Source organism: Lathyrus oleraceus, chromosome 4, assembly GCF_024323335.1.
Source record: "Lathyrus oleraceus cultivar Zhongwan6 chromosome 4, CAAS_Psat_ZW6_1.0, whole genome shotgun sequence".
Classification (NCBI taxonomy): domain Eukaryota; kingdom Viridiplantae; phylum Streptophyta; class Magnoliopsida; order Fabales; family Fabaceae; genus Lathyrus; species Lathyrus oleraceus.
Genome location: NC_066582.1, coordinates 254,820,654 through 254,840,548, shown reverse-complemented (window position 1 = coordinate 254,840,548; position 19,895 = coordinate 254,820,654). Strand labels below are relative to the sequence as shown.

The following is a 19,895-nucleotide window of genomic DNA, read 5'->3' as shown; positions in this document are numbered from 1 at the left end:
GTAGCGTTGTTACTCCTTCCTTCACAAGATCCCAACGATCTTGATAATAGAACACAACCTTCATCTGCTTGTACCAATTCTCATCATTATTGTTCTTGAGAATTGGAAGATTCACCGGAAAATGCCAGTTTGGATGATTCATTGCCATCGTGATTTTCTTCCCACGAATCGCTCAAACCGGAGCTCTTGATACCATTTGTTGGGGGAGTTTTTCACTACGGAGTATTGAACATTGTGAGACTTCTTCTTTTAGAACAACATCTTTGTGAGAGACACACCACATACTCATCCCAAACCTTAAGGTGATAGGTGGGTGGGTTCTCTAACTTATAAATGTTCAAGTCTCCACATTTTCAACCAATGCGAGACTATTTTCCATATTACTCACACTTGATACATTTTCAACAATCATCTTGATAACATTCCTTTCCTGAAAATAACCCCTTTGGATAAACTTATCACCTTGTCATGTTTTATGAACAAAAATTAATTTTGGTTGTTGTCTGTGTTGTATCATTTGATATTTAATTAAACAATTTGTTTGTGCTTATAGTTAAATGTTCATTACTAAGTCTATTTGTCATAGCTTTTTGTGTGAAGAGAAAATCACTTTATTGTTAAACAAAATAAATAGATTTAGAAATTTTCATCGATTGTTACAGATTTTAAAGAGATGCAAGTTTGAAAAATAAATTACTTCAAATTAAAAGCTTTTTGAGTAGTTTCTTTAGCGAACCATTTTCACAACTGTTTTAAAAAAAATGACTTTCATTATGGAAAACAAACACAATAACTTCTGTTCTTTGTAATAATCTCTTAAAAATAAATATCAATAAAAAAGGCTCTAAATCCTTTTGACGATAAAATAGAACAACAGAGGTCACAACTATTTTCATAATGCTACTTTCATTTTGTGAATTCAAAAATGGGTGTGGTTCAAAAAAATAATAAATTGTATTGTATCTAATAAAATCGAAAATATATCTTCAGAATCTAAGAGATATTTATAAATTTTTACGTAATATTTAAATAATATATAGGGTGTGTTAAAAAATACCCTTTGAAATTTTCAAATTGGGCATAAATAAACCATCAAAACAACATTCAACCAATCACGGTCACAATGCACAGCGATTTTACACCACCAAATGAAGAAACATATTCCAATACAATATTTGACCAACATAATTTCAAACTTTTCAAATAATAAGCACTTAACAAATAAATGCTGAGATACTTCGAGATAGCTGCAATCACTAATGCAATGTAAATCCATATTAGCTGCTCCACAATGTGCAAGATTACCTATTTTTGTAGGAAGTCTATTATATCATTGAACTAATTAGGTTCAAGAATTTGCAGAAGTTTCAATTATTATCGTTCGTCTTCACATCTTTAATCCCGCCCCACTTGCTTATCCTTTCTTCCGCAAGTAATGCCTTCCATTTTATAAAACAAAAATTAATCAATAATAAATATACTTACATCTTCAATAACAATATAATTAAATTTGTTTAGTTTTGTTGCCAATATGTATAACTTTTTACCTCATTATTCCAGTCAGTTCTATAGACCATGTAGAATAAGATAAGAGTTTGCAGAACGGTCCCGGTTAACATTCCAGACCAGATACCCTAGAAATCATGCATCCACCATAGAAGAGTTAATAATTCCTTAAGTTATCAAGTTATAAAAGAGATGGCTTATAAACACCATCATCAGAAACACGACACTTGACACGTCGACACCAATAATAATTTAAAAAAATTAATAAATTAAGCTTATTAGAAGTGTAGTGTCGGTTTCGGACACCGACGTCATCATTGACATAAAAAAAACTTTTTTCAGAAATATTGGTGCTAAGAAAAACAAATAATAAGATAAATATAATTGAAGAGGAAGAAAAAAAAAGCTTACCAAGACACCATAGTCAAGAAAGAACCCAAAGAAGAGTCCCAAAGGAATACCAAAGAGATAGTAACAAGCAATATTTACATAAGCAACAGTTGCTTGCCACCCAGCACCAATGGCAACTCCTGAAAGAACAGGTTGAATGTTGTTGATGACAATGCATAATGCCAACATTGGTGTTAACTCAATCACTGCCTTTCTCACTTCTGGATCATTTGAAAACAATATAGGATATTGTTCCCGGAAGATTATCAAAATCAATGAAAGGAGAAGACCAATCAGAAATGAAGAAATCACAGCAACAGTAAGTGAGAATTTTGCTGCTCTTGGATGAGATGCCCCCAATTCATTTGATACTCTCACACTACATGGTTGTAATTACAATTCAAATTATGTTTGATCAAACTCATAGTTAGTTCCATTATGAACAAAAAATGAAACAAACCTTACGGCAGCGTTCATTCCAAATGATGCCATGATAGTCCACCCCAATATATTTGAACTGCAAAATCAACATTAAACTCTTATCTTATTGAAATAATATTTAAAAGAAAGATCCCTAAATTCTATAATAAGAAGAATAATTCAAATAAAAATAAGCCAAACAATTAAAGATAGAGTATTATGGTTAAAGTTCGATTAATGTAACTAAAATGATATAAAAAATTTGATTGCTGATATTAATTTTGTTCTATAGTTCAAAAAATATGATGGCCTTGTGTTGCAAAATTTAACTATAAGACTAATTGATATTTGATCATTTCTATGGAATATTTGAAGTACTACAAATAATGGAAATGGATTCCCTGTTAAGTTTTTCACACAATCAGGCAGTGAATGGTTGTGATAGTTTGATTTTGATCGGATAGTTTAAAATAGATATATTTAAATATTATTAAATAATTTCAAAAATAATTTTCATAAATCACAGAGTTTGCAGCACAAAACCTCAAATTTCAAGGGATTCTCCAAATTTTGAAAATTTTAATTTCTTTTATAAATATTAATAAAAATAAATAAAATATTATAGAAAAATTCAATAATTTAAAAAAATAATATGATAAAAACTCAATACATACAAAAATTAAGATTCATCAAAACTTAACAAAATTATAATTAAATTAATTTTTGATTAATATATAATTGTATTCTTAATATATTTTTATAAATTATTATAATTATATATTTTTTTTAAATTTGAATCTATTTTTAAAATTAGAACGGAGCCTCCGGAATAATCGGACCGGTCATGTATATTATGATAAGGCTAGCTAAAGATGGATTAGTTATTGTAGAACAAAGCCTACATAGCTACTTTTAGGTCTAAATTAATTTTTATCGTAGAACTTTTTTATAAAAATAATAAACATAGCATTTCAATTACTCCCTCCATAAAAAAGAATTATTTCTTTTTAATTGTTATTCGTAAAATTTAAGATAATATTAATTATAATTTTGTCAAAATTATTTTAAATAATTATTACAGAGAAAAAAATATAATAAATAATTAAGATATTATAGTTAAAATAAGAATTATTGTTAAAAAAATAATTAATTTATTTAATATATGTAAAAAATAAAAAAGTAACACAAAAAAACGGAGCAAGTAGCTAACAAGAGAGCTTGAAATGACGAGTATTGCCGCTGTATATAAACTGATTTTATTTTTTTGATTTCAATAACTAGCTAGCTACATTCAGCAAAATTGCTCTAAAGATTGCATAACAAAAAAAATCTAATAATTGAGGTGTGGATCCTCTGTCTTTATTGAGGGAACTGCACCCTATCTTTAACTCTATCTCTTTCTAATAACACAATCTCTCATCTGATTTCCCTCCATTCTTTCACTTTTTTTCCCCTTCTCTCTCATTAAATAAGGCTTTAGTTAGGGAAAGTTAGAGAACAAAATGCTAGAGAATCTGCTTCCGTCAAAAGATTACTCTCTCCGTTCCTTTTTAAGTGTCATTTTTTTGAAAAAAAATTGTTTCTTTTTAATTGTCACTTGCAAACTTCAATGTAGTATAATTGCACTTTTGTCAAATTTACCCTTAGATAATTATTATAGAGGGAAAAAAAGTAAAATGAATGTAATAAATAATGAAGGGTATTATAGGTAATAGGAGAATTATTGTTTGAAAACTAACAATAATGATTAGTTTTATTGGTATGTGTAAAAAGTCAAAATATGACACTTAAAATACACAACATTATTACAATACACAAAAAAATGTCTTAATTCAAAATTCTCCCAAAATTCTCCTATTACCTATAATACCCTTCATTATTCTATAAAACTTATTCAAAAAATACACAAAAAAATGTCTTAATTCAAATTATTTTATTTTATTAATAGAATTTTTATTTATTTTTACTTAGTGGGAGGGAGTAGTACAATACAGTAGTAGTAATAGTATGTGTTTATATTTACTAGTAGGTAGAATGTGTGATATTGTAAAATTCTTTTATATATATATATATATATAATATATATATATATATATATATATATATATATTATATATTATATATATATATATATATTCAACTATAATTTTTTATTAATTAAAAAATAAGAATAAAATTTTCTCTTTCTTTCATATCACAACCATTCAATAGATCTAATATTAAAAAGGAAATTAAATTTTAAAAAAATTTCTCTTCTTATTAAATATTTTTTAAAATATGGATTTAAGTTTGTTTTTATGCAAGAATTTCTCTCAATCAATTGTCTACTTTCTATGATGACATGAATGGAGGGAGTATTAATTACTGTCAAATTGTTGGGTCTGGTCCATAAATGAGATTGGACGTGGCACATTCCAGCCCATAACTTTAGTGTTCTATATAACCAAGTGGCTAGTGACATTAATATTTACCTAATTGTATGCATGATGGAATATTAGTTAAGGGGGGTTGTTGTCATCATTTAGGAAGAAGGGTGGTCACCACCACAATATGATTCATAAATAATAGACTCACCATATAGACAATGCATCCACTGAAACCTCTGCATTCTCCAAATATCCAGCGAATAGAATCAATGCCATAAAATACCACACTTCAAGACTGCATAACAACACCAACAACCAAAACATCAAAAATCTTTATGATCTATACCATGAGCATGCACGGATTTTAATTGGTTAATAACAGAAAATAATGCTATAACACAAACTTTAAAGAAATTTAGTAAAAGTGAACAAACAAACCATAACATAACAGCAGAGGCAAGTGAGAGACGAACAAAACCCCAAAGATTCTGAAAAGCTTGAAAAGAAAACCCACTCCACGTTTCACCACACGAACCACTCAAAACATAAACAATTTGAGCCACCACAATAAACCACCAGGAAGAGTTAAGCACCACCGCGGCACCCACAAGTCCCCATCCCAAATGCAACATAAGAAACCAACTCAAGAACGTGTGCACCACCAACGCCGCTGCAGCAATCCACGCCATAGCCATTATCTTACTCTGCGCTTGCAAAAACTTCTGAATCGGATAATTCATGGCGTAAGCAAAGAGCTGAGGAATCATCCATAATGTGAAAAGTCCCGCAGCCTCTGATATCGCTGTTGTCTGGCCTATTAATTTTAGAAGTTGCTCAGCGTAAATATAGAGAAGACTTAAAATAATCGCGGTGGCATTTAGAATTAACCACGATCTTTGCATGTATATTCCTAACATATCAAGTTTTCCTGCTCCAAAAGCTTGTCCACATAGCGTCTCTAACGCGCTTCCCATCCCTAACTGAAAAATAACAGAATTCAGTTCTTCCTCCAAATTTTAATATAAATATTATTTTTTAATCTAAATAATACTATTAAAAAATAAAAAATAAGCTAATTTGTTTGGCACTGATTTTGGATTTAAGTTATTTTTAAACAAAAAGTCTCCGTTGATGTGCTGTTCAACTTTTAAAATGATTGATTTCAACTTTTGAACAATTTGTCCTCACATGGTTATCATTTTCAATTTTCAGTCTAAAAGAGAAAACAGAATAAATAAAATAAACATATAATTAAAAATGAAGCTAAAAATATGAAGTTAATATACGAAATAAAAAAAAATACGAATTGGTTTTAGGCGATTAGTTTCGATGTTACCAGGATGCCTAAGCAGAAACCGGCGATGACGGAGTTTTCAATAGAGACGGCGGCGAGTTGGAGAGTACCGACTTGACCAGCGAAGACTTGAGTAACAGCGCCGAGAGAGTATTGAGAGATGGAGGTGAAGATCGCGGGGCCGGCAAGGTACCAGAGTTTCTTCGACTCATTGAGGAACTCTCTGGCGAAGGTTCTGGCGCCGGTGATCGGAGGAATGTCATCGGATTTAGCGGTGAAAACTGCAGTACTAATGGTTTGTTCTCGTTGTGAGCTGTTTAACGGTGTGAGGAGAGGGAGGGATTGGTTATCATTCTCCATACTATAGACTGAAGAGCAACGGTTTTCTTGTTAACACTAGAAAAAATCTCGTTTTCATAAATATATGAAGGATACGTCTATATTTATAAACGAAATGTATTTAGATTTATTTTATCAAACTAGCAAAAATTTTAATACGAGTAAGACAATACAATGGATGCATATATATTGACCGATTGAAGCGTAGCAGATATAGAAAAAGAGAGGGGAAGTTGCTGGAGTAAATTGTCTACTACTTACATTACACGTTTCCTCATGTTAGCCATGCATTCTTTTTAATTAATTTTTGTGATTCAGATTCAATCGCGACGACTCACGATGATTAATAAAAAATGCTTATTGTGTTTCATGTTTGTTTATTTTATTATATAACCAATAAAAATAGTTTATTTTATTTTATTGTTTTTCTCCAATTATTACATATTTCCTCCTAACATTGTTATAAATAAATAAAACAATCTCATGTATATTGATTAAAAAGTTAATTAAATACTATTAATTTGAAATTTTATGTTAACTATTAAATTGAATTAAGGTAAATTTTTAAGTATCCTTCACCTTTTGTTGTTAGGTATTAGTAGTGTCTTTAAGACATATATTTTTTAAATAAATTAATATTTGAGATTCTAATATAAGAAAGCGTTTAACTATCGATTTATCTTTATTAAATAATATTATTTTATGGTTTTGAAATATATCTTTTAATGATACAAAGAATATTCGAATACGGTATAAATATCACTCATAATATCTAGTATAACGATCGGTCAACATAATTTCTCAAATCAAAAGAAATTCCAATAATTCTCAAAAGAGAATTCAATAATGGTCATTTTACAACTCAAAATGATTTCTAAAATAAAGAGAAATTCGAATAATTCTCTAAAGAGAATCCGAAAATTATACTTGATAATTTCACAACTCAAACGAGGAGGAATTAATATAATTTTCTAAAGAGAATTCAAGAAAGTATTAGAAAAATTCAACGAATAGAAAGAAAGGGGGGAGAAATTGATGTTTTGACAATTCGAAAAATACAGAGTTATGAGAGTAGGGAAGAAAAAATTCAACAAAAGAATTTTTTTTTGGTGTTTGGAATGAAACAAAGAATTTTCTTATATAATGAAGTGAATGAAGTGAGGTAGCTAAGACATCTTACCTATGCAATATGGAACTATAGAATTTTTCAACTAACGTAATGTTCCAACAAATCTAGTGATTCATTGACAAAAAATTTCAATTTTGTTATTATACAAATTTACAATTTAATATCAACACGTCAACTATCCTACATGTACTATTGTTGCAAGTTGTTGATATTGTCTCTTTAATATTTACACTTTTGCAATTTCAACAAAGTTTATCTTTGAGTTCCAAAATTTAATCGTTTAGTCTATTTAATTGAAAATTAAATAAAAATTAAGTGTTTTTGAAAAATACAATATATGTTTAAGTTATATGAATACAATATATGTTTAAGTTATATGAAATCATACTCAAATATTTAATATAAGAGACACACATATATATATATGAGAAAATTGTGAAGTAAAACACAAAATAATTAAATATTAATTTGATTGTATTAATGAAGAATATTTAAAAGAGAAATATTGAATAGATTATAGATAAAATTTGGAGGATGAGGAAAATCAATGTATTGTTTTGGGATGAGATAATATAAATATTAATAATTTTTTTTAATTTAGAGTTATGCAGGCCTAGTAGGCTACCCGCGACCCATACGAGCTAGCCCTAATGCGTAGTAGATTTTATAGGCCCGGGCTAAAAAATCTCTGAAAAATATGGGCTCTAATTTTAAGGTCCAAGCCCTATGATTTATCGGGCTTGGCGGGCCCGCCCATATGTGCTACCCATTTTGACGACTCTAACGAGAATGGTTTCCTCAATAACCTTGATTCAAATTGCCCATTTTAAGGACACCTCGTCGAGCATGTATTGAGGCAAGATCCAGTTGGGCAACCTATGGTCTTCCATATCACGCCCAACTATTCCGTCTTCTGGCTCTTTCATAACATCTTTGAGCTTATTGAGTTATAGGTCACTCCCTTTTAAGGCTCAGTCGGGATTTTCCGAGTCCACAATACCTCAAGCACGAGGTCTGACACGGGTGGATTGATTAAATAAGGTAGAAGATAATCCCTTTCTAGGTGAGATTTGTAAATGTGAGTCCTTCAAGAGAGAATTATAAAGGCGAGACCCTTAGAGTATCTCCAATGGGAAGACTAATTTGATTACTTGACATATTTTATATGGGACCAAATTTCCACATTCTAGTTAAGCAACATTTAAGCAATCTAAAACAATTTTACTCCAATGGTTTTAATAAGCAAACTATATTTGACCCAATAAATTCATATTTGACCCCTCAAATTATTAGAATTAATATTATTTAATGATAAGAAACACACATTTTGCACTTCTTCATGAAGTAACTTACACAAACATTTATGCAATGAGAATGCCACACATATCTACTCCAATGCTAAAATTGTTAAACTCCAGAACTAATAAATCCATGTATCATTGAATAACATGCATTGGAGATGCTCTTACACAATACTCATAATGGCGAGTCCCTCAGACAAGACTTGTAAATGAGTCCACCCAATCAAACTCTTAGCATTTTCTTTTGTACTATCTATTTCGTTGCCTTATTATAGGGTTTTTGTAACATCACCCTACAAGATCTTTTAATGATAATATTCACGCCTTTGGTGGTATGTTTATTGGTTTTTGTGTTATCGTTGTCCTTTAAGCTAGCGAAGACACCTCATGAGACTTAGCCTTGAATAACAGTGATAGTTTTAAGTCCTGCTTCAAATGAGATGGTCTCTTAGGACGACATCAACTTCTCATCAAGAACGAGGTCTACAAAGGGCAAAAGTTATTCAAATCTATGATATATTTGAAGATAGAGAAAAAGAAGAAAGGGGGGGATTGAATTGTTTCCACAGATAATAAAAGCTTTTGCAAATAAACACACGCGAAAAATAATACTATCAACACAGAAATTTATCCTGGTTCGCTTGAAATTCAAAGTTACTCCAGTCCACCCGGCCAAGGTGATTTCGCCTTTAACAAGGACTTAATCCACTAATATTGAAAGATTACAACAATGAGCATCTAAGAGGATAAAGATCTCTTAGCCCTCTCAAGTTTATAGACTTCACAAGTCACTTGAGAAATATTCAACAAGAATGAAGAATACAGTTATGTGCTTAGTGCTTCTAAGATAAGCAGAGGTTATACAATACGAGAACATAAAATATTCCACACTTAGAGCAATAACTTGTGTGAACAAGAATAAAAAAGATTTGAGATTAGTTTGCAGTATTCTCGTGTGCTTCGTGGTTTTGTTATGAAGATGATCCATCCTTTATATAGAGATTTGATAGAGACAAAGCTTAGAGAAGACGCTATAAAGTTTTGGCTGAAAGAACAATTTCACCAACCCGATACTCTGACTTCCCTATCTTAATAGCTTTAGGTCTATGTGATAGTGTGAAGTACATTTTTAACCAGCTCAGTTGGGACCATTTATCTATGCACAAACACCCAAGCTCCTAAGCTCCTACCGATACAACCCTCGTGTAGGAATATACTGAGTCTAATGCTTTGCTACCTTTTGACTCTTTGGGAAGGAATACTGACTCACCTGATGAGTTAGCCAGACTCTTGGCTTTTAAGTGTAGACCCCAAGCCTACACCGAGGTACTAGTAAGTGATGATATGCAATGGGAACTAGGTTTTTTTCTGGGGTAGTGTTGTACCCCAAAATTTTCCCTCCTTTATCCATATTTTCATTCAATCCTTAACTGGAGAATATTCATGCATATCTTCATGCTCTATGCATATGCATCAGTCATGCATTCATATCCAGTGGTTGATCATTGCGGATTCGAAGTTGTTGGCTTGTGGAACTAGAACTGTGGAGGGGATGAAACCCTAGAGGCTCGGCTCGGGTATTCATATAGTGGCAAAGGATGCAAGACCCTAATGATCTGATCTGTGAAAACTCAAGTTCCATCAAGAGGGATCCAAACCTTAAATTGCTAGTGATTGGGGGTAAAGTTGCATGATTGGTTATGCGGGCCTTATTTGGACTCTAGAACCCTAGTTGGGGGATCATTTGCTAAAGACTTGATTGGGATGTATCCTAATTCATACAAGGCATTTGATTTAAAGATTGTCCTTATGACCCTAACTTCAAGTACGGGAAGGCCCATACAACTCGTACAAAGTCACTATGGATTCATCTATGCTCAACCAGGATTCATGCCAACTCATGCAAGAAAACCCTGGTTTGAGACCTACTTTCCACTTTGATCATTTATCGACTTTTTAGTCAAATAGTTGACCAAAGTCGACCAACATCCATAATCCACTGCATTTTGTTGTCATGTCCATCAGGGTGTTATGTTTTTCAGATTGATCCTAACTGCATTTGAATGATTCTAATTCCAATTGGATTTGGAAACTGATTGATCGAATTTTGAAATTGATCTTAACTGATTTTAATTTCAATTAAATTTTGGAAATTGATTTTAATCAATTGAACTTTGAAATTGATTTTAATGGATTAAGTTTTGAAATTGATTTTAATTGATTGAATTTTGAAATCGATCTTAATTGATTTTAACTTCAATTCAATTTTGGAATTTATTTTAATTGGTTTCAATTGAATTTTGGGATTTTAAATTTTTTAATTCCAATTGAATTTTAGGTTTTGATTCTATTATTGGAATTTTAAATTATGTTTAAATATCCTAAACCATATGCAAATTCAATTAATCCAAATATCCAGTTATATCCATTAAACGATTCCATATCCATTAGATAATACCCAAATATCCAATACCCAACCACAACCAATTAACCCCAAATATCCATATTATCCATTTAATAACCATCATATAAGACAAGGTCATGGAGTTGAATACAGAGTTGAATACAATCTTCTTTGCAGCAGATGACATAAACGGTAAAAAGACGCGATCCACACGAGCCAGCATGGAACGAAAACAACAGAAATTCAGCAATGCAGTATGAGTTTGAACAACCAAAATGCAGTATGCCAAGACGAATTGAAGCTATAACATTGTCAAGCATTTGAAACTAGGGGTGGCAAAATGGATGGATTTGATAGATATGGATCGGATTGCTCATGAATGGATCAAAACAATTCATTAATCCATTAATAATTCATTAAAGATTCCTTAAAAATATTCAATTCAATCCATCCATTAATAAAAAAAAAAATCCATCCGTTAACATTTTTTTAATGGATGGATCCATCCATCCAAAAAATAATAATTTAAATATTTTATTTAATTTTTTTAATAATTTATATTTTAAATATTTTAAAATTTTAATTTTGGTAAAATAATTTTTTAAAATATAATTCCATAATGAGTAGTAATATTGTCTTTTTATTAACACTTTGATAAATTTTATTTTATATCTAAAATACTTATTAAAATTAAAATGCAAACACAACAAATTCAAAATTTATGTCGAATTCATTTTGTGTTTTCATAATAAATTCCAATACTTTACCATCGAAATAAAAGTGTTCATGTGAAATATATAATATATATATATATATATATATATATATATATATATATTATATATATATATATATATATATATATATATATATATATATATATATATTATATTTCTGAAAAAAAATTATTTGACCATAAATAACTTGTTACTTGAATTTGTAGAATGAAAAGTGAAAAACATCACATTATATTATTATTAAATCGATTAAGTAGTTCAATTATACAACTAATATTAGTTCTAAGATAATATAGAAATTGTTTCTATCTAAAGATCATGATTCACCAAAATATTCTCTTGTTGAACATTGTTGAACATTCTAAAGATGGACATTCCACTGGTAGCTCCCATAATTAAACATGCATTACTAAACTTGAATCACCTATCATATAATTTTCACCAAATAATTCCAAATCACCACCTCTAAAATGAAAAACCTCAACATCAAAAGAGGTAAAATACTAATAAATCTAGCATATAATTTTCAGCAAAGTTGAATCATCAATCATATAATTTTCACCAAATAAGTGGGATTCAAAAAAAAATTGGTTATCGAAAGAGGTAAAATACCAATACATCATTTTACTAATAAAATTCTAATAGTTCAAACATTCAAACTTCAAGTTATAAAATCTTTGTAGAATGTTCTCCCAAAATAAATCACATCTTCAAGTAACTTCATGTTATGGAAAAGAAGGATGAAAGGTCCTCAACAAAATCGGGTCCATCAAAATCCAATCCCGCTACAAAAGAGAATCAAAGTACAAAATAATTAAACATACATTAATTATAAAAGAAGATAAATGAAAAAAAAAAACACAAATAGAAAGATTGTAGATACTAACCTGGAGTTCCACAAAGTCAATCATGTGTACACAATAATGCTTCAACATTTTCAGGTATAAGAGCATTTTGATACTTGTCAAGTATACGTCCACCTATACTAAATGTTGATTCTGATGCAACTGTAGTAATTGGAATGCTCAAAAGGTCACGTGCCAATATAGAAAGTTTGAGATATTTACCCTCATTTGCTTTCAAATATTGCAAAACATCCAAATCAACATATTCCTCATGGTTTTTTTTTCATTCAAATAAGTTTCCAAATCAGACTCATTTTTTGATGGTTCGCACAATTTACTTTCGTAAGTCCCAAAATCTTGTAAGTCATTTGAGGGAATGTTTGAACTACCTCTAATTGACCTTTGTATAGATGAAGCGGTTGTCTCATTTGAGGACTTGAGATATTCTTGAAAAAAAGCTTTCAACTTACCTAAAATCAACTTTGCAACTTGTACTCCCTCACTACCTAACAACCTCACATAGCACCACTCAACAAACTGCAACTTATATCTAGGATCTAAGATGACAGCAAATGATAGAACAACACTATAAGAATTCCAATATTTATCAAAAAATTTCTCCATTCTTCTAGCCATGCAACATAATTGATTTTGTTTTTCAAACTCACTATGATCAACACATGCAACTTCCTTGATTTTCATATGAATTCTCCACACAACACTAAAATAGAGGTTGGCGGTTGGATAAGTGCTACCCGAAAAAAAACTGTGATATCATAAAATGGCTTCAAAAAATCAGTTATGGTTTTTACCTCATCCCACTCCTCGTTTGATAAACAATCAAAGTAGGGATCAATATCACTTAGGAGGGTAAAAGCTTCTCGTTGACCTATAGCAGTCTCAAACATCAGATAAGTTGAATTCCACCTAATAGGCAAGTCTTGACGAACTTGCTTAGAAGTCACATTTGAGAGTTCCTCTAAACAAGATGCAAACTTTAACTTTCGAGCCTCTGAGCCTCTTATATATTTCACACACAATCTAATTTTATCCAAAGATCCATCTATCACCTTTAAACCATCATGAACAATTAAGTTTAAGATGTGTGCTCCACATCTAACATGAAAATATGTTCCTTCAACTATCAATCCTAATCCTGATAATAAATGTTTCTTCAATATATTCACCATAACATCATTGTTAGATACATTGTCTAAAGTAGTTGTGAATATTTTTTTCTCAATACCCCACTCCTTTAACAAACTTATTAACTTCTCAGCCAAATTAAAACCGCTGTGAGGTGGTGGACAATGAATGAAGGATACTACTTTTTTCTCTAACTCCCAATTCCTATTAACAAAATGTGCAGTCAAAACCATATATTGATTTGTATTTATTGCAGACCATAAATCGGATATTAAACAAATTTTTCCTGGAATTGACTATAAATAGGATTTTAATTTTTCTTTTTCTTTTCTATACACCTTAAGAACATCGGACTTTGCAGTGTTTCTAGAAATTGACTTAACATCAGGGTGCAAAAAATAGAGTAAGTCAACTATCCCTTCATGTTCGACAAAAGTAAAAGGATAATTGTGTTTGACGATTACCTCAGAAATCTTTTCCCTATACTTTTCTTGATCAAGTGGAGGATAAGAAGATCCATTCCCTCTTCCATCATATTTCAGCGAATGTTTTATCAAATTTAAAGTGCCACCACCATCTCTAGCCACGTAAATTTTATCACAATTTTTGCATTTTGCCTTTGGGAGTCCTTTATCATCAAAAAACTTTTCAAAACATTCCCAAGCCATAGAAGTTTTTGTTCTTTTTGAACTAGGGACTGAACTTTCATTAACTTCGTCCTCAGTTTGAATTACGGGTTCATCTCCTTCGATAGACATATTTCCTATAATTTGACAATGATTAAAGGTGAGTGTAAAGGAAATCAAACTAAATTATCCAATAAAATAAATAATAATTAAGCATATATGAACAACAAGCATCCAAAATTGATTATAATTATATAGAAAATATGCATTTCACCATGCAGACCCTGTGAAGACTATACATTATTCTTTAAAATCACTTCCTATAGAAGGAAACTTTAGCTTTGATGAACTTGACCTTAAAAATGCAGCTAGAGATTTCGACAACCGGTACCGATCTCATCCTATGACAATGCTTCATCCAAAATCAGTTTCTGATATTGCAGTTACTTTAAAGCATGTATGGAGTTTAGGTCCTAGCTCGGAGTTAACGGTTGCGGCTAAAGGACATGGTCATTTGCTTCAAGCTCAAGCTCAAGCTCATGGAGGAATTGTGATTAATATGGAATCGCTAAAAGTTGAAGGGATTAAGGTGTATGATGGAGAGTTTCCTTATGTGGATGTTTCAGGAGGTGATTTGTGGATAAATGTTTTGAATGAGACATTGAAGTATGGTTTGGCACCACTCATTGTATAGTAAGTTCGAATTACGAAATGGTCTCAGGCCAAACAATATTCAATACCAAATGTCTGCAGCAAATTTTGAACTATCTTAAAGTTAGAGATCTAGCTATTTGCTCTTTGGCATCATTGTATACAATGTTACCTTATCCATCAAAATCATTAGCAAAAAGGATGCATCGAGCAAGATGCTAGCCAAGTCAGTCCCATCCAGTTGGCACAGCAGATGCATAACCACATGGCCCATTTATGCCATCACTGCCTTCACACAAACCAACATCAGCATAATTGTAACCACCAATAATCTCTGTATTACTGCTGTCAAAAGCGGTATTGTTGTTAGAGTTTTGGTTGTTTAAAGAGGTATCAGTATAAGTGTTGAAGACTCAGAATACTGGATTCGCCAAGAAGGAACTTCTTGTTTTGCTTCTTGCAAAAGTCCAACAAGGCTCTTTGCAAGTGGCATGTTTTTGCTGCTGAAGAAAGTAGTTGCTAAACCAGACTGACCAGCACGACCTGTTCTACCAATTCTATGTACATAGTCATCTATGTCTCTCGGCAAGTCAAAGTTTATAACATGAGCCACATGAGGTATATCCAATCCATATTCTCAAGATGTGAAACTATATAAGGATGAAGCATATGTTAGAGATGTAAACAAAACAAAAAAGTCACACATTCTTCACTTATAGCTTAAGCTTTTGGGATGGTAACTGGTTCATGTCAGCATTCATAATCTTCATAAACTTCATAAACAACAAAAATGACACATCTCTTTGAATAGGTTTGGATCTCATCCCAGACGTTAGCTTAAAGGGTGAGGTTGCCCTCATATATTAACAGTCCATGAACCTAAGCAATGTAGGAATCCAACACAACTTCAACACTAAGTTAACACTAATAAGCAGTCATCGGTCGGATGGTAGACCTCCCACCGGTAGCTGCTTTATGTATGCATATGGTTTTAAATAATTACATTGATAGCCACTATGTCATCTTTCTGCCCTGTTTGTCACATTACCGATGCAACTTATTACTATTAAACATAGAAATTGAAATCCAAAAAAACCTAAATATCTCTTTTGTCCAAAGTCTTAAGATTGACAGAAAATACAAAATAGCAATATTGAAAATATCACAGCAAAAATGGCATCATCGTGAGTAACACACTTATACATTCTAGAAATATCATACTAGTGTACAAAAACGTTACCGGGTGTCGAGTAAGAAGCCATAACAATTATGTATGTGGAAGCTCTCTTGATAAGACTTGAATGGTTTTTCACACTGCATTAAAACAAAAAACAAAGTAGTCTTCAATAAAATTGTTACTTGAATTATTTTTATTTTCATTTTCCCAACTTCATTTTAATTTTTATCATTACTATTACTGCTAAAATATAATGTAAAAGATGAATAAGAATTATAAAACATATGCATCAAATTGGTTCATAAATGTCGAGTTCGTGTATGGAAAATTACCTCAAAGAGACAAATACTATGAGAAATTGTTAGTGTTGATTTGAATTTGCGATGTTGTAGCACCAAACGTTGAGATGAATTATGACTGTAACACGGAATCGTCGAGATGGATTTCGATTGTAGCACTGAAACGTTGAGATGAATTACAATTGTAGCACAAAATTGTTGAGATGAATTTCAATTTGTAGTGTCAAATGTTAAGAAGAAATTGGGGAAGAAGAAATTAGGGGGAAGAAGAAATTAGGGTTCTTGTTTGGTTGGACTTCGAGAACCGTTGGAGAGAGAACATGTTTTATTTATGAGAAAAGTGAATTTCAATTTTTATCTTTCAAATGTTTTTCTTTTTGTTTTAATAAAATATTTTATTTAATAAGTAAATAATAAAACATTGTCCAATGGATTTATAAAATGAGATGGGTGGATTGAATCCATCCATATGGTTTGATGGATGGATTGGATCAAATCCATTAATTATTTTTTCATTTGATGGATGGATTGGATGGATTAATTATTGGATGGATTGGATGGATATGTCTTTAATGGATTTTATTGCCACCCCTATTTGAAACACACAAAGAAACAGCTTCCAAACCTTCACAGTATCGACCCTGCAAATAATTCATCCTGTTAAACCGATGCCAATTTGACGGAAAATAGACTAACAGTAATAATTCTATAACTGATTTAATTCCAACTTTCGAATGATAACACTTCTAACAGAAGGAAATTTCCTCCAAAAATAACTCTTAGTTAACAATTAGTGTAAACTAACTTATGAACATTCACCAATAACTTTTCGATTTGCTTCCGTTTAGCTTCAACGGACTCTAACCAAAGTTTTAACAGAGCCATATCAGAAAAAAATTCAATAACGGTGCCCAAGCTTGTGTTGCAGAACAAAAAAATCGCCATATTCTTGAAACTGCCAGTGCTCTTTTACATGGAGCACATGTGCCTCACCACCATTGGACTGACGTTGTTACTACAGCAGTATATCTCATCAATCGGATGCCATCGAAGGTCCTTGAATTTAAAACTCCGCTGCAGACCTTGTCCATATTTGTACTGCTGCCTACAATACAAATGTTGCCACCTCGAGTCTTTGGGTGTGTTGCGTTTGTTCACCTACATAAAAACCAGCGTACAAAGCTTGATCCGTGTGCCATTCGCTGCCTATTTTTGGGATATGGTGTACACCAGAAAGGGTATCGTTGCTATGACCCTATTACTCTACGCATTTATGTAACTATGGATGTTACATTCTTGGAATTTGATCATTTCTACTCATCTGTATCACCCAATTCTTCTCTTCAGGGAGAGACACCAGAAAAAGAGTCGAATTGGTCGACATTTGATTGGTTCAAAGATATTGATATACCTTCAACTGAAGTTTTTGGTGATTCTTGTCAAACTCAAACAGACCATATGAGTCCTGAAGTTGAAGTATCGGAATTCCCCCCCCCCCCCCCCCCCCCCCTCTCCAGTACTCAACGATCCATCTCCTGAGAATATCATTGAGGTAAACTCTCCTATATCTCATAATAATAATAATGGTGATATCTCTGTTAGCTATGAATTACCTCACAGGCATAATTGGGGAAAACCACTGAAGCGTTACTCTCCTGAAGAACAGGATCATAGATCAAGGTATCCAATTGCTAATTATGTCTTTATGAAGGACTTGTCTGAACCCCTTAAGAAATTTGCAAATGAGCTATCTTCATACAGTGTACCTAGCAACGTTGAAGAGGCCATTGAAGACCCTAGATGGGTTCAAGCTATGAATGAAGAAATTGAGGCATTAAACAAGAATGCGACATGGACTCTTGTCCCTTTACCAAAAGGAAAGAAACCAGTAGGGTGTAAGTGGGTTTTCTCTATCAAGTACAAAGCTGATGGGTCTATTGAAAGGTACAAAGCAAGATTAGTGGCTAAAGGCTTTACACAAACATATGGCGTAGACTATCAAGAAACTTTTTCACCTGTTGCCAAGTTGAGCACTGTCGGAGTTCTTTTATCTCTTGCAGTAAATCTGGATTGGCCATTGCATCAATTAGACGTGAAAATGCATTTCTCCATGGGCACTTGAAAGAAGAAATATATATGGATATCCCTCCGGGATACATGACAAATTATGAGACTAAGGTGGTGTGTAAATTGCAACGCAGTTTGTACGGCTTGAAGCAATCTCCTAGAGTGTGGTTTGGGAGATTGAACCTGGCAATGAAAAAATATGGCTTCCAACAAAGCAACGCAGATCATACGTTGTTTCTGAAACATCGTCAAGGTAAGGTCATAACTTTGATTGTGTATGTAGATGATATGATTGTTACGGGAAATGACTCTGAGGAAATAACAAAACTTCAAAAACAACTTGCAACCGAATTTGAGATGAAAAATCTAGGTGGGCTTAAATATTTTCTAGGTATTGAAGTTGCTAGGTCGAAGAAAGGCATCTTTTTATCTCAACGAAAATATATCCTAGATCTTTTATCAGAAGTTGGGCTACTAGACTGTAAACCTGTAGATACTCCAATTATCCAGAACCACCAACTTGGAGAATATCCAGACTAAGTGCCAACAAACAAAGGAAGGTATCAGAGATTGGTTGGCAAACTTATTTACTTATCTCATACACGACCTGATATAGCGTATGCGGTAAGTGTAGTAAGTCAATTTATGCACAACCCGAGTAAAGATCACATGGACGCAGTAATTTGAATCATGCGGTACTTGAAGTCCTCGCCTGGAAAAGGCTTGATGTTCACAAAGAATAATCATGTACAAGTTGAAGGTTATACAGACGCTGACTGGGCAGGAGATATCACCAACAGAAAATCCACCTCAGGCTATTTTACCTTTGTTGGAGGAAATTTGGTTACATGGAAAAGTAAGAAACAAAAGGTTGTAGCATTATCAAGTACTGAAGCAGAGTTTTGAGGGATGGCTAAAGGTCTTTGTGAGCTTCTTTGGCTTCGAAGATTGTTAATTGAAATTGGCTTTGCTCCGAACAATGCGATGAACCTTTTTTGTGACAACAAGTCTGCAATTTTAATTGCTCATAATCCGGTTCAACATGATCGAACAAAACACGTGGAAATAGATCGACACTTCATTAAGCAAAATTTGGAGACCAAGATAATTCAATTCCCATTTGTTAAATCTGAAGATCAATTAGCAAATATACTCACAAAAGTTGTATGTAACAGAGACTTCTACAACACACTTGACA

The 19,895-nt window shown here is 32.1% G+C and overlaps 2 protein-coding genes across 2 annotated transcripts; both read right to left on the bottom strand.

The window, feature by feature from the left end:
- Nucleotides 1–1,085: 1,085 nt before the first annotated feature.
- On the bottom strand, nucleotides 1,086–6,514 carry LOC127074938 (protein DETOXIFICATION 29). Its single transcript, XM_051016363.1, has 7 exons — nucleotides 6,019–6,514; nucleotides 5,121–5,662; nucleotides 4,891–4,977; nucleotides 2,357–2,413; nucleotides 1,918–2,275; nucleotides 1,548–1,634; nucleotides 1,086–1,439 (listed from the first exon to the last, which is right to left on the bottom strand). Exons 1-7 carry the CDS (start codon nucleotides 6,334–6,336, stop codon nucleotides 1,368–1,370), a joined length of 1,521 nt encoding a protein of 506 aa, XP_050872320.1. The 5' UTR covers nucleotides 6,337–6,514; the 3' UTR covers nucleotides 1,086–1,367.
- A 7,659-nt stretch (nucleotides 6,515–14,173) lies between these two features.
- Nucleotides 14,174–14,635, bottom strand: LOC127136938 (zinc finger BED domain-containing protein DAYSLEEPER). Its single transcript, XM_051063448.1, has one exon. It carries the CDS (start codon nucleotides 14,633–14,635, stop codon nucleotides 14,174–14,176), a length of 462 nt encoding a protein of 153 aa, XP_050919405.1.
- Nucleotides 14,636–19,895: the final 5,260 nt, after the last annotated feature.

Coding starts and splice junctions, on each gene's coding strand:
- LOC127074938 (XM_051016363.1), bottom strand. CDS start 6,336: ATGGAGAATGATAACCAATCCCTCCCTCTCCTCACACCGTTAAACAGC. Junction 2,276..2,356: donor GGAATGAACGCTGCCGTAAG/GTTTGTTTCATT, acceptor ACAACCATGTAG/TGTGAGAGTATCAAATGAAT. Junction 1,440..1,547: donor GAACTGACTGGAATAATGAG/GTAAAAAGTTAT, acceptor ATAAAATGGAAG/GCATTACTTGCGGAAGAAAG.
- LOC127136938 (XM_051063448.1), bottom strand. CDS start 14,635: ATGTCTATCGAAGGAGATGAACCCGTAATTCAAACTGAGGACGAAGTT.